Source organism: Panulirus ornatus, chromosome 66 (assembly GCF_036320965.1).
Source record: "Panulirus ornatus isolate Po-2019 chromosome 66, ASM3632096v1, whole genome shotgun sequence".
NCBI classification, from domain to species: Eukaryota; Metazoa; Arthropoda; class Malacostraca; order Decapoda; family Palinuridae; genus Panulirus; species Panulirus ornatus.
In genome coordinates this window covers 6,165,252-6,178,487 of record NC_092289.1, presented here as the reverse complement: position 1 = coordinate 6,178,487, position 13,236 = coordinate 6,165,252, and the positions used below count along the sequence as shown (strand labels likewise).

The following is a 13,236-nucleotide window of genomic DNA, read 5'->3' as shown; positions in this document are numbered from 1 at the left end:
CTCCCTCCAGGTTTTCTCCAATTAAAGTCACATCCCAACTAATTTGCCCCTCAACCCTACTGAACCTAATAACCTTTTTCTTATTCACATTTATTCTCAACTTTCTACTTTCATACACTTTTCCAAACTCAGTCACCAACTTCTGCAGTTTCTCACGAATCAGCCAACAGTGCTGTATCATCGGCGAACAACAAATGACTCTATTCCTAGGCCCTCTCATCTCCAACAGGCTGTATATTCGTTCCTCTCTCCAAAACTCTTGCATTTACCCCCCTAACCACCCCATCCCTAAACAAATCAAACAACGGGTATAAAACTCTCTCCCCGTACCACAAGAAGTAATCACACACACACGAGCCTCCATGGTACAGTGTTGCTGACCATGAGTCAGTAGAGGCTAGCCCAGATGCAGCAGTAGGTGACCGCACATCTCTTTTCCCAGGTGTAGCAGTAGGTGACACATCTCTCCTCAGGTGTAAGGGACCACACATCTCTCCTCAGGTGCAGGTGACCACACATCTCTCTCGCCAGGTGCAGCAGTAGGTGACGCATCTCTCCCCAGGTGTAGGTGACCACACATCAACCTTAAAGAAAAAGTGGACGCAAAGAAACATACTGCTCTCATTAGTTGTCCTTGTGTATGTGTGTGTGTGTGTGTGTGTGTGTGTGTGTACCACGCCCGTCTGGACACCACTTCCCACAGATTGTGTGGGGAGACCGACCAGCTGTGCTAGAATCGTCCGTTAATCCGCCTCCTTTCTTAACACATCGAAGCTGCGCAATTCTCTCATCTTTTTTTCCTTTTTTCCCCATAACTTCTCCCCCCTTTGAAGAGTTGGGTTTACGTATATCTTGGGAGCTCAAGTTATCTTTCTTTCATTCTTTATTGCAACACTAATTATCTTGCCTACCATCTGAGATTAATGCGTTGCCGTGTCGGCTACTATAAGATACAATAATGGAAGAAAAAAAATTCTCAGATACATACAAACGCGTACATTCGCCTATCAGTATCTTTGTCTACCTTGATTGTTGGTTTTTTCATGGTCAGTTAACTCATTACTACCATGGCCTCCCAGTTCTGTAATATATCTCAACTGTGTAACTTATTAAGCCGAATGGGCAACATGATTCCAATACACTATTATTTATTTCATCTGGGGAAAAAAAAAATTATCATGTACACGTAACGTGAACACATCAACACCAGCCATGTAAAGCTGTACCCAACCTGCTGGGGCCACATATGAGAGAGGACTGTGGAGATGTGGTCTCGGGGTATCCTTCTCTCGTGCTGGAATAACAGAGAAGCTCATCCACACTTACAAGCACACACACACACACACACACACACATGATGAATGCACAAAGCATTTACTCATACATCCGCTGATAACACACACACACACACACCACACACACACACACATGATGAATGCACACGCAAAGCATTTACTCATACATCCGTTGATAACACACACACACACACATACACAGACATACATACACACACACACACATGCAAGTTTGTGTGTGGAGACTATCCATTGGATGACATGATGACGATCTTCCTCAGAGCAGCTAGGCTGTGGCCATTCCCTACCTCCACACTCTCCTGTCTTTCCCTCTTGGTATATAACCTTTCTACATGGGTGAGTCGAGTCGAAAAACACCTTCGAAACATTTCTTCATTTGTACGTTCTTCTTTCCATCTGTTTCATTTCTTTCACCCAAGTTAGCCTTTGATTAGAGAATCATGTTTGATCCATGCCATGACGGTCATTATATATATGAAAAAATAATACATATATGTTCATGACATGAGGGGGGAAGGGGTTGTTATTCATTGTGTGGCGAGGTGGCGATGGGAATGAATAAAGGCAGACAGTATGAATTATGTACATGTGTATATATGTATATGTCTGTGTGGTATATATATGTGTACATTGAGATGTATAGGTATGTATGTTTGCGTGTGTGGACGTGTATGTGTATACATGTGTATGTGGGTGGGTTGGGCCATTCTTTCGTCTGTTTCCTTGCGCTACCTCGCTAACGCGGGAGACAGCGACAAAGCAAAATAAATAAATAAATAAATATGTTCATGACAGAAACATGCATACTACACTACCTTCTCCTGTTAGGTCTGTGTCTCCGGAAAAGGAAATTACAACATTAACTTATGCTGGGAATACCTACACCTGATACACCACTCAAAATTATTACTTACATTTTCTGTAGAAGTCTGAAGAAAAAAAATTGATATATCTTGTATAAAACTTTAGGCAGTCCTTACGCCTACGATATGGCTGGAATCAAATTAATATAACCAGCTGAAATCAAATTGGATTATGGCAATTTTACTGGTTGATCCTACATGGCTACAATCAAACTATAAATTTTGGAGCGACTCTAAATTCTATTTCACAGGACACCGACATTGCTGATGCATGAGCAAGTAGGAAGAAGGACACATCTATTAAACAGATGTTACAGGTGGATCCTGTTTCTCTGTCCCGCTTTCAGGAAAGACTATTTAGATGGCTTGACACTAGGTGGCTGACATCACCTCCCTTGACTCTGGCCTCCCTACCCCAGGCACTGTGTTGCTGGCCTCGCTCCAAAGCTCTTCTGGGCCTGCATCATATAGTCAGCCTGGGTCTCCTGCGCTGGTGTTCACAGATTGAGGTGAAAGTCCACATGGATGCCTTGCGCAACCCCTCTCTCTCTCTCTCTCTGTCTCTCCCGGCCACTTTCCACAGCCTTCATTACCCCTGCGGAGTCATATAAACTCACTCTCTCCCCCTTTTCCTCTTGCTCACACGCGTAATTTAAACCCAGAGTGATATGGATGACCCCCATTCCCTCACGTTACCTTAGGCCATCCCAGCGGGGGGCCTGATGAGCCACTTTCCTCCATTGTCGGTCTGTCGTTCAGCTACGGCGGACATTAGAAAGCACATGGCTGGAAATCATAAATGCCTGGAGGCGCGTGGGATCGTTACCAGAACGCGCCTTCCTGCAGGACAGCCACAGGACCTGGGCAACGCCTCCCTTCCACAGCCGCCCTTCGGGGACCGCGCAACCACTGAATCCCCTTGAGTCTACAGCACGTAACTCTTGCCTCTCCTTTACTCCTGTTCATGCACCTGGTGTTTGCAACTTTAGGCCATAATACGTATCAATATTGCCATGTTGTCTCAGCCGTGGTGCTGTATCTCATTGCGAAGGGAATCAGACACCCACACAGCCAGTAACATGATGCAACCAACACTTGGTGTTAATGGCCGCGCCACGAGTACAGTTCTCCCTCCCCGTACAGTACTGATAGGTAATCGAAGGCTTACATGATCCACAATTGATAATTCTTTAGCATCAGGTGGACATTATTAATCTCACGTAGCCTTGTCAGCACATTTGGTGGAAATATTCTAATGGTGGAAAAGTCGTGAAATAATTTCCCTAGTTTCCGGTTGTAAGGAAATTTCATCTTTACACCATATACATATAACTTTACCAGATTTAAAGTTGAATGAAAGTGTGTTCGGCTTTACAGCAAAAAAAATTGAACAAACCGAGTCTATCAACATTACGAAATATTAAACAAGTAAAAGTAATTCAAAGGTAAAAGCTTTCCTCTGAAGGCTGGACTATTTGTTGCAACTGTGAAAAAGTTACAAAGTGAACATTTCCTGTAATGATGCTCATCATTCCGATACAAAATGCAATAGTAAAATCTTGCGATAGGTATATAAAATTAATATGAAAAAAGAAAGCACAGATTAAAACAAAAAGCGTTTTATATTAGACTTTTGATGATGAAAAAAATACAAATACATAACATTTTGTTGAAATAATGTTTTATATAATCGCAATTGCACAGTTCAGGATAGTAAAGAAATCGTAATTTGTAATTCTCACTTATTATTTACATGTCATATTTACTTATCTCTATTTATATAGTTATTTTCGAAACTTCTGTAGACGTATCAAGCTGTCATAATAATATTGGACAACGTATTTGGTTACTTGTTCCCAATCACAAGAAACGAGTCTCCACGAAACCTACCATCGACCAGTGACCATTTGTCTCATTGGAAGAATTTACTAGAAAGGACAAACGTGCACCAATCAGAGCTCAGGAATTTGAAAGTAACCTTTGTTGTGATTGGCTGCGTGAAACAGAGTTACCCAATCACATACTTACATTCATAGCGAGTGGGAATTACAAAAACATAAACATGGCGTACGGAACAGGAGGATGAACAAATTTGAAAAGAACATGCAACAGGTTAACGAGAATGAACAACAAGAATGAGTTCGGGGAGTCTATAGAGGTAACATATTGATTGGTTAGGTTGAGGTTTGTGGTTTTATCTTGTTTAGAGAATTTAGGAAGCAGAAAGATGGGTGATAAACGAAACCATCAAGTAATCGCAGTTTAAAAGGGTAATTTTTGGATCTTTAAATACTGCTTTACTCATGCCAAGTGTATTGTTTCGAGTGATTTGAGAGGAAACAATAGCAGTCAGTAATGTAATTTTGAGTCTCAGTATTGTCATCGTATACAAAATTGAAATTTATTTACCTTTATTAATTTTGCAAACATATTTCCCTCTATGGGTCAAACGGTATTATGCCGACATTTTCAGTATGATGATTTAATAGTTCAGCTTCGTGTCACACTAAGTTTTAAGTACTAATTCATTGGTAAAGGTCTAATCTTGTTCCGGGTCGATGGTAGCTGTTAGAAATGGATATTGAATGTTACTCTTTCGAAAATGTTTTACTTATTTATTTGTAAGAATACTTAAATATAATAGGTTTGTTATAGAATATGATTGTTGAAATACCAGTGGAAGACTAATTTATATCATCTCTCTTTTCAAATGGTGGTGGATAAAGTGATGATAGTATGTTGGGGAAACTGGGGGTTAATTAATGTCATTTGTACTTTCTCCAAATTTAACATAATGCATAAAAACATTACCCAGCCTACTTAGGAGACAAGATTTGTTTTGAATTTTAAGAGTCTAGTTGAAGCATATACAATGTGCACTCATGATAACAGACTGCCAACATGGCACTTGATGACAACAAACAGATGACACATGACATCCCCAGAAGCCAACACATATAATGTTAACATATGTCTACCATATTAAAGCAGCCAACACATATAATGTTAACATATGTCTACTGTCATTAAAGCTATTAGAAGAGGATTTTATACGTTTTCTTGATATTCTACACATATTAAATTATTTTTTATAAACCTCTTATGTACCCTAATAGACATAATCCTTGTCCCAATATAAGACATTACTTAATAAACTGTTATACTTTACATCATGCTTTGCCACTTTCTTAAGACTAAATTGTCTTAAGACTAAATTTGGGATGAAGCTCTCAGTATTATTACTTACTCTTAAAAAAGGTACTGCACTCCTCTTACGAATGCTTTTTTTTTTTTTTGGGTGGGGGATGTAAACATTAACTTCATATTTTGAAAGAAATGCAAGAATGTGACCTTTGGCAGGAGAGATTTCATAACCATTAATTATAGTTCAAAATTTACCCAGACATCTCATCTTGCTCAACATATTTTGCAAAACTCAGATTGAGTTGGATTCTGACATGAGGCATGGCATTATCCACTGTAATGCAAAAGTAACAAAGGATAGTAGTCATTTGTACACTCTAAGACAAAGTTATCATTTGCTTGTATATCGACATAAGAACAAGTGTCAGGTGGATGTTGGCGCACAGAACCCACATTTTTTGCAGAAATTTTTCTCGTGTATCCACAGTTTTTCCACACTACCTGCATATGATTGTCAAAAAAAATGTAAAAATGATCCATCCTGCTGTTCACCATTTCTCATTGCCTAACTGAATACTTTATGCCTCCCAGTATATCTTCAACTGCCACATTACAGTATTTCATATGCAAACCACCTATCTCTAATATCAGATGTCCTGCATCAAACCGCTAATATATTCACTCAGTTGCTCCAAAAACATTCACCTCTTCAGCACTCTTCTCGTGGCCAGTTGCATAATCACTAACCTCTTGTAACTCACTTTTACCCTCATCAGTCTGGCATTGATTTTCTTACGATCACTTATTCCCACAACTCCCTTCAGCAGAAGTGCTATCCCTTCCTTATCTCACACTCACCCTAACCCGTGACTTAACCCGTAAAATATTCTCAAATATTCTTTCTCCTTACCCATGAGATTTGTTTCACATAGAGCTAGAACATCCAGGTTACTTTATTCAAACATTATGTAGATCAGGGAAAACTTTGAGCTTATTAATGTATAAGTAGGTTATACACTTGTAATACATCATGAGAACTCATTAAAACTTAATCTAACCCCCACTTTGTATCTATAATAATAAAAGAAATATATAGTCCAACAGAAACCTGAAATGTGCTGAAATACATCAAAATATACCAGAAAACTGGGCATGTCATATTCTGATGAGGTGGTAAATTAAACTTATTTTTATATAAAAAGGAAAGATTTCTTGCCTGTTTAAGAAAGATAATTATTTCCCTTAGTGCTCTCACTAAATTGATCTTCTTGAACACTAAACTACAGCCCAGATACTGAAGTTGTTAAGATGAAACAAATGTTATAAGCCTTAGCTTACCCAGGAAAAGCGATAATCTTGGCGTGGGAGTTTGTTCATACAGCCCCCTATTATGGGCTGTATCATGATCACGGCAAATATCCTTCTCTGCTCATTTTCATTGCTGTAGAGACAGGCCAGTTTTGGAAGCATTTGGCTTCACACATATATTTCCTTGAGTGGGAGGTGTGCATCAGGGCTTAAGGATGCCAGAGATCATATTACACTCCTGTCAGGTGGTAATGCTTCAGATGATTTCAGGGTCAAGCCCATGCTTATTTACCACATTGGAATTCCCTGCACAATGTAGGGACTCTAAGGAAGACCTGATTGTCACATGGAAAGCCTAGGCTACAACCAGTATTTATCAACATTGGTATGTGTTTAGTTTTTGTACAGCTGTTAAGCATTACTTTGATGAAAGTATAACTTTAAGCCATGAGCCTTGTTGCTGCCTGACAATGTTCTAGGTCACCCAGATAAATTAGACTGTGGAGTTAGTTGTCAGACTTCTCTTCTGCAGCAAGTGGATCAGGGCATCATAGTTACCTGTAAGAAATATTACGTTAGATTAATATTTAGGCAGACACTCAGTGCAATAGATGGTCAAAAACAGTCTATTTTAGGATTGTGGAAGTCTTACAACATCTTGAACACTATCAGGAACATGATTCCAGCTTAGAAAGGAAATCAGCAGCTCCTCCATAAACTGTGTATGGTAAGGCCAGAGGCAAACCATGGATTTTAAGGGTTTGAGTTCAACCCAGGGAATGTGTGTGACATTGTGCATTTAGCAATTGAAGCTGGCCTGAAAGAAGTTTATATTGACAGTGTGGAGGGGCTGTTGCAGTCTTATATTTAGGACCTGACCAATGAGGAACTGCAGGAGCTGTAGACACAGAAAGCTGTGGAGGCTAAGGATTATGACACCAAGGAAGCTTCACCCACATGGAGCCTGACCACTGCCATGATTAAAGATGGGATGGCAAGAATGAAGAAAGTTTTGGAAGTGTTTTCAGAGAATGATCCAGATTTAGAGCAAATTATGAAGAGAACTGTACTAGATGGGATCTCCTGCCAGCTGGAAATTCTTTGTGACAGGAAACAGCAGACAAGGCAGTTTATCGTAGATGCCTCCATAAAGAAGAGGAGTGCAGTTTCTTTGGAGGGTCAGCCACAATCTTGGCTATCTTCAGTGCAGTAGCCCCTCCCATCACATTACCCACTATTGTCATGTAGGAGTGTCAACAGATTTTGCTTATCTTATGCTGTTCCTACTGAATGCATTGGTGATCACTATACTAGAATTTATTCTGTGCTTTGATGTCACTGTCATTAAGAAATACCTTCGTTGTGTGCACAGTCAGTATTTGTGCCATTATATTTTGTTGTGTTTATGTTCCTTAAAGGTGATCAGTGGTGCCATCTGGCATGACTCCATTGGAGCTATATTGTAATTATCTTGTTTAGCACAGTTTTAATTGCCTATGGTAGATGATAGATGATAGTTTCAAGAAGGCATGTTGCAATAGTTTACATTAAAAGAAGATAACAATCCTACTGATGAATACTTAAGTGAAATTTTACCTTGTGGCAGGGCTACCACATGGTGCTCTTAGTAAATCTTTCTTTTTTTGCATTGCTGCTGCCACACACATTTCATGTGTGAGATTAATTGATAAAGTGAAAAGGTTGATTAGTGTTAGTTGTTTTTCAGATGAAGGTCGTAGAGGAATGATTTTGAATGAGGTGCTGTTAAGGCATAAGTAATTGGTAGGCAGCCAACGACCAGGGAGGTATGTTACCAGTACTACTTGCCTGGGTATTGGGAGGGTTTGTGACAACTGCATATTGAGCCAGCACTTCAGTGGTTGTCAAATTGCACTCCTCTGACCCAGGTAGCTGCCTTTTCTTCCTGCGTCACCCACACTGGCCACAAACATACAATCTCTCTTTGTCACCCATAATGTATGACAACACATAACTCACTCGGCTCATTCTTCTAAACTCTAGATTTTCCTGCGGTGATCACAATGTGCTAGCCCTGCCTTTTGGCAAAATGGTAGGAGCAATAGATAGAAGTAATAGGTAGGAACATTGAGGCAAGAGCATGAGGTGAATTTAGTAGTTTGGAACATTTGGCATGATAATAGGAACATTAGGTAGGAGCTTATGCAACCACTGTGTAAGAGTTTCCCTTTGCCAGTGGCCTTTTAAAGATGAGGTACTAAAGGCTAAGAAGTGGCACTGGAGTTCACTAGCTATGGAGACTATATTGTTATGGCTATCCCCTTGAAGTATTTCCAGGAGGGAACAGGCATCAGAGATATATAGGCAGTAGCACCATGTGATAAATAAGTTTGGCAAGCAAAGGGAAGAAGTTAGAAACATTTATATAAGGATGCAAGTCCATGTATCACTTTAACATACATAAGATATGGGCTGAGGATGTGTGGGTTTAGTGAATTAAGAAAGCAGGCTGTATGCACTTGATCCACATCCTATGAATGGGAATGGAGATAAAGACAGTAGATAGAATGGATGAGATGTTTACTCGGCACCATTAATATATGTCCAATAAAGTCAACATTATATTAGGAACTTCTTTTTTACTCTACAAGCACTATACATTCATGATTATGCTTGTATTTTTCAGGAATATGATGTAGGGCAGCATCTTGGAAAGGGTGGTTTTGCTACTGTGTACTGTGCCAGATGTCGCAACACAGGCAGAGATGTGGCTATCAAGAAGGTGATGTATTGTTTTAAACCTTTCTTACAGTATTGGTACCCAAATAGTATACCTATGATTACCCAGAAATAAAAACGTTTGAATTCAAACTGTTAATTATCAGTGCCTTTTTATTTTCATTGGTCCACTGAACTGTGTATGGAAAAAGAAAACAAAAATTATGTTGACTGGTATTTGCAGGGTATCTGTATATTTTTTTGTATATCCTCTTTAGGAAGTATATATATTCAGATTGCAGATGATGATAATTGTTTTGCTTGGTATTTATAGATTCCACCACATCTCCAGCATAAATGTCCCTTCCAGTCATTGAACATACTCATCATTTCTCCAAAATTCTCATTCCATTTTTATTTACATCTTTTTTATCACTTCCCAATCCACACTCCCTGTCATCCTAAATTGAGTTTCATTGAGGCCACTTGTTGCAAGAATGATGTCACCAGTAATCACTTATCTCTCACCATCCACTTTCAGTTTTACGACATCAGTCTAGAGTATACTTTCTTACACTTATCACAAACTCAAAGAATTGCTTCAGGAGTAGTGCTATTCCTTCCTTAGCTCCTGTCCTCTCACCAACCCCCAGCTTTACTCCCAAGACATTTCCAAACTATTCTTCCCCTTTACCCTTTCACTCAGAGTTGGAACATTCTGGTTTCTTTTCTCAAACATGCTATCTATCTCTCCTCTCTTCTCATCTTGGTCACATCCACACATGTTCAGACACCCCAATCTGAGCCTTCGAGGAGGAGGAGTACTCCCCACTTGACTCCTGTTTCCTCTTTTAGAAATTGAAATACAAGAAAAGAAGAGCTTCCAAACCCACGCTCCAGCCCCCTTTAGTCACCTTCTACAACATGCAGGGAATACAGAGAGGAATTCTGTCTCCTCTGCCTGTGTATAAAAGAGATTACAGTATGTAGCAAGGATTGTCAGAGCAGCACAGAGGAAATTGTTACAATGAATGAAACTTATAAAGCCCAACTGACATTATAAGAATATTCAGTTAAGTCTGTTAAACTGTGTAATACATCAGCTGTGGAATTATGCCATTGATTGTGTGCAGAGAATGTAGAGGTTACGTGCTCATACATCTAAGATTACACCCAGAGTGTTGAGCGTTGAGGTGAAGTCAACAAGCCTCAACACAGGAACTCTTGTGATTTTATTTCCTATGTTTTCCAGCTTCATATTATTATTTACATATAAGGGAGTGGGAGGTAAATTATATCCATGTGTTATGAGCAGGTTTAAAAGGACTGGTCAGTTTTATTGATAAATTTTACCTCTACTGGCAAGTCATTCTTTAACTTAACTAAACACAAATAACTTTAGTAATGCAACCTTACCTCTTTTCTTCTGGCCTGACTGTTGCTAATTCTCCAACTGATAAAGCTGCTCGTTTTGGTACCTTAATTTTCTCTAGCTCAACTTTAGGGTTATTGTTTTTTCAGTCCTCTTACCCAAATCTTCTGAACCTATGATATCTATTTTTTTCATGCAGGGTATTCCAAGTATTGTCCCAGCTCCCAAGTGGGCAAGGCATGTGTGTCATATGGCATTCTTGCTCATTTTCTAAGGGAATGTGCCTCTGAATTCGCTTCAGTTCTTGCCTGCTTATTTCATCTGTTTAAAAACCCAGACTTTTCCTTCTTGGAAGTATGCTTAGGTTCAGCCCATCCCCAAGGAAGGAGATCTTTGTAACCCTTCAAACTAACTACTACTGTCTCTAAAGCCTTTGAAACTCTGCTCGACTTACACTTTCTCAAACACTTAGAATCTCTTTCTGGTCACCACTATGGCTTTTGTCCTGGTCCTTGACTTCTCAGAAGCATTTGACAGGGTGCAGCACAAGACTTTGTTTTCTGAACTTTTTTTTTTTCTTCTACCCACATTCATAGCTTCATCTCTGGCTGATCCATTACAGCTAGGTAATGGTGTGACTTAACAATAGTGGTATTCCTCAGGGTTCTTTTCTGTTACTTACTCCATAACTGATCTCATCAACTTTATGACCTTATCCATGCTCATGATTCCTCTTTACACACTTCAGCTCATTTTCCCTTCCCTTGACTTATCCAAATTGCACTTGCTTTTTTTTTTTTTTTTCTTGCACTGAAAATATCTCTTCTCTTAGTTTGAACCTGTTCACCATTTCAGGTTAGGGAGTGAGTAACCAGGTCAGATTTAGTATTGTTAGTAGCAACTGCTCTTGTGATATGTTGGCATGTGTCCCTGCCACCAATGATTGGACTCACTTCATCTTTCTGGCTACTGCTTCCCATAGCTTCTGTATGTAGATTCGCCACACGAGAATTGACTTATGATACCTCCTTTCCTCAGATAGTAGAACTAGGGAATGCTCTTCCTCGTTTCATCTGTCTCTCTTCCCATAACTTATCTTCTTTTAAGAGTCAGGTCTACAAACACTTTCTTTCATTTTCTCCCTTTTTTCATTTCATTTTAGATGGCCTTGATTGAGGGCATGCTTCTTCTATACAATGCTAATCACTATACAGCAATAAAACGATGACATAATGTCTTTGACAGGATGATTTGACACTTCGTACCCAAAGTATTCAGCATAGACTTAGTTTCTACGGTCAGATAAGTGAAGATGCATATGCCAGATGTATTTGGCACATTGTCGTAATTCATATTGTACTTTTTTACATCATTAATGTCCCATTGATTATATCTTCATGGAAACACTTAAGACCCTGGTATCAGATTCACAAGTGTTTTTCATTATTGATAATGCTGTTCTTGACTCTTTGATTTGTATTTGTATCAGCAGACATAATGTGACCCAGAACTTTTAAGAGCATGTGATGAACAGTAGATTTTCCTAATGATTATGAACCCACTTTTTCACTGTAACTGCTAGAAGGAAATAGGTAATGCAGATATTCTAGGGCAAAACTCTAGGTTGTGATTTACGTGTTATTCTTTTCAGCTATCATACACTGTCTCCATATCACCTGTAATGTATACAAGTAACAGTGAGTGTCCAGAATGCCAAAACAATATGGTACATTTTGATACCCTTAACATCCACCAATGTAAGATTAGTCTTTCTATACCTGTGATGCTCTTACCTTCTGGGAACATCCATCAAGGAAGTGGCCACACCAAAAGAGTTTCCACCTATCCTGTCCGTATATGCCTCCCATGCATAAACCATTCCATGCATCCTTCTACCATTTCTTCTCCTCCAGTACTCTTCCACTCTATTTCCCCATTGCTTAGGTGGTCTACCTCTTGCATCACCTCCTTTAATCATATTATCATACACTCTTCATGTAACTCCCTGTCTTGCATTCTTTCCACATGCCCAAACTGCCTTAAAGTGTAATGTTTCTCCTACTCTAAAACTCCACAATTCATTCCCTTTGCTCTCCCAGTCAGACCAAATCTCTCGTATTCTCTCTCTCTTTTTTTTTTTTTTTTTTTTTTTTTTCCCCATCTAGTCATAGCATGCTACTCTCAAGTAGCTCATTTCCACGGCTTGGATTCTTGACCTCTATAACTCATTCCATTTCCATGTTGCAGCTCCATAGATCAGGGTTAGGAGGACTGTGCTGTCCCTTAATCCTTTCACTTTGATAGCTACACCTCTACCAAACCTTAACCCCTCATTATTTCATTAAAGGCCCCAATGACTCTTCTGCCCTGTATTATTCTCTTCCTTATCTCATCTCTCATATCACCAAACGTACCCAAGATAGCTCCCAATCACTTAGATTCTGTCACCTTTTCCAGTCTGTTTATGCATTTTAGGTGCATTATGCTTGAAATTATTCAAACTGACTTAGATTCATGTGAATGCAGCTGTTACATT

At 39.3% G+C, this 13,236-nt stretch overlaps 1 protein-coding gene and 1 long non-coding RNA gene across 3 annotated transcripts in view; one reads left to right on the top strand and one right to left on the bottom strand.

Moving 5' to 3' along the window:
• Positions 1 to 4,065: 4,065 nt before the first annotated feature.
• LOC139746922 (serine/threonine-protein kinase PLK4-like) overlaps positions 4,066 to 13,236 on the top strand; it is a 36,608-nt gene continuing 27,437 nt past the window's right edge. The window contains exons 1-2 of the mRNA XM_071658606.1: positions 4,066 to 4,337; positions 9,297 to 9,392. Of these exons, the coding sequence (XP_071514707.1) occupies positions 4,302 to 4,337; positions 9,297 to 9,392 (132 nt within the window). The 5' untranslated portion in view covers positions 4,066 to 4,301. The remainder of the gene's footprint in view (positions 4,338 to 9,296; positions 9,393 to 13,236) is intronic.
• Positions 4,781 to 13,236, bottom strand: part of LOC139746923 (uncharacterized) — a 61,855-nt gene continuing 53,399 nt past the window's right edge. For both annotated transcript variants that reach the window (XR_011712263.1, XR_011712264.1), the window contains one exon: positions 4,781 to 7,189. This is a non-coding gene — a long non-coding RNA (uncharacterized lncRNA). The remainder of the gene's footprint in view (positions 7,190 to 13,236) is intronic.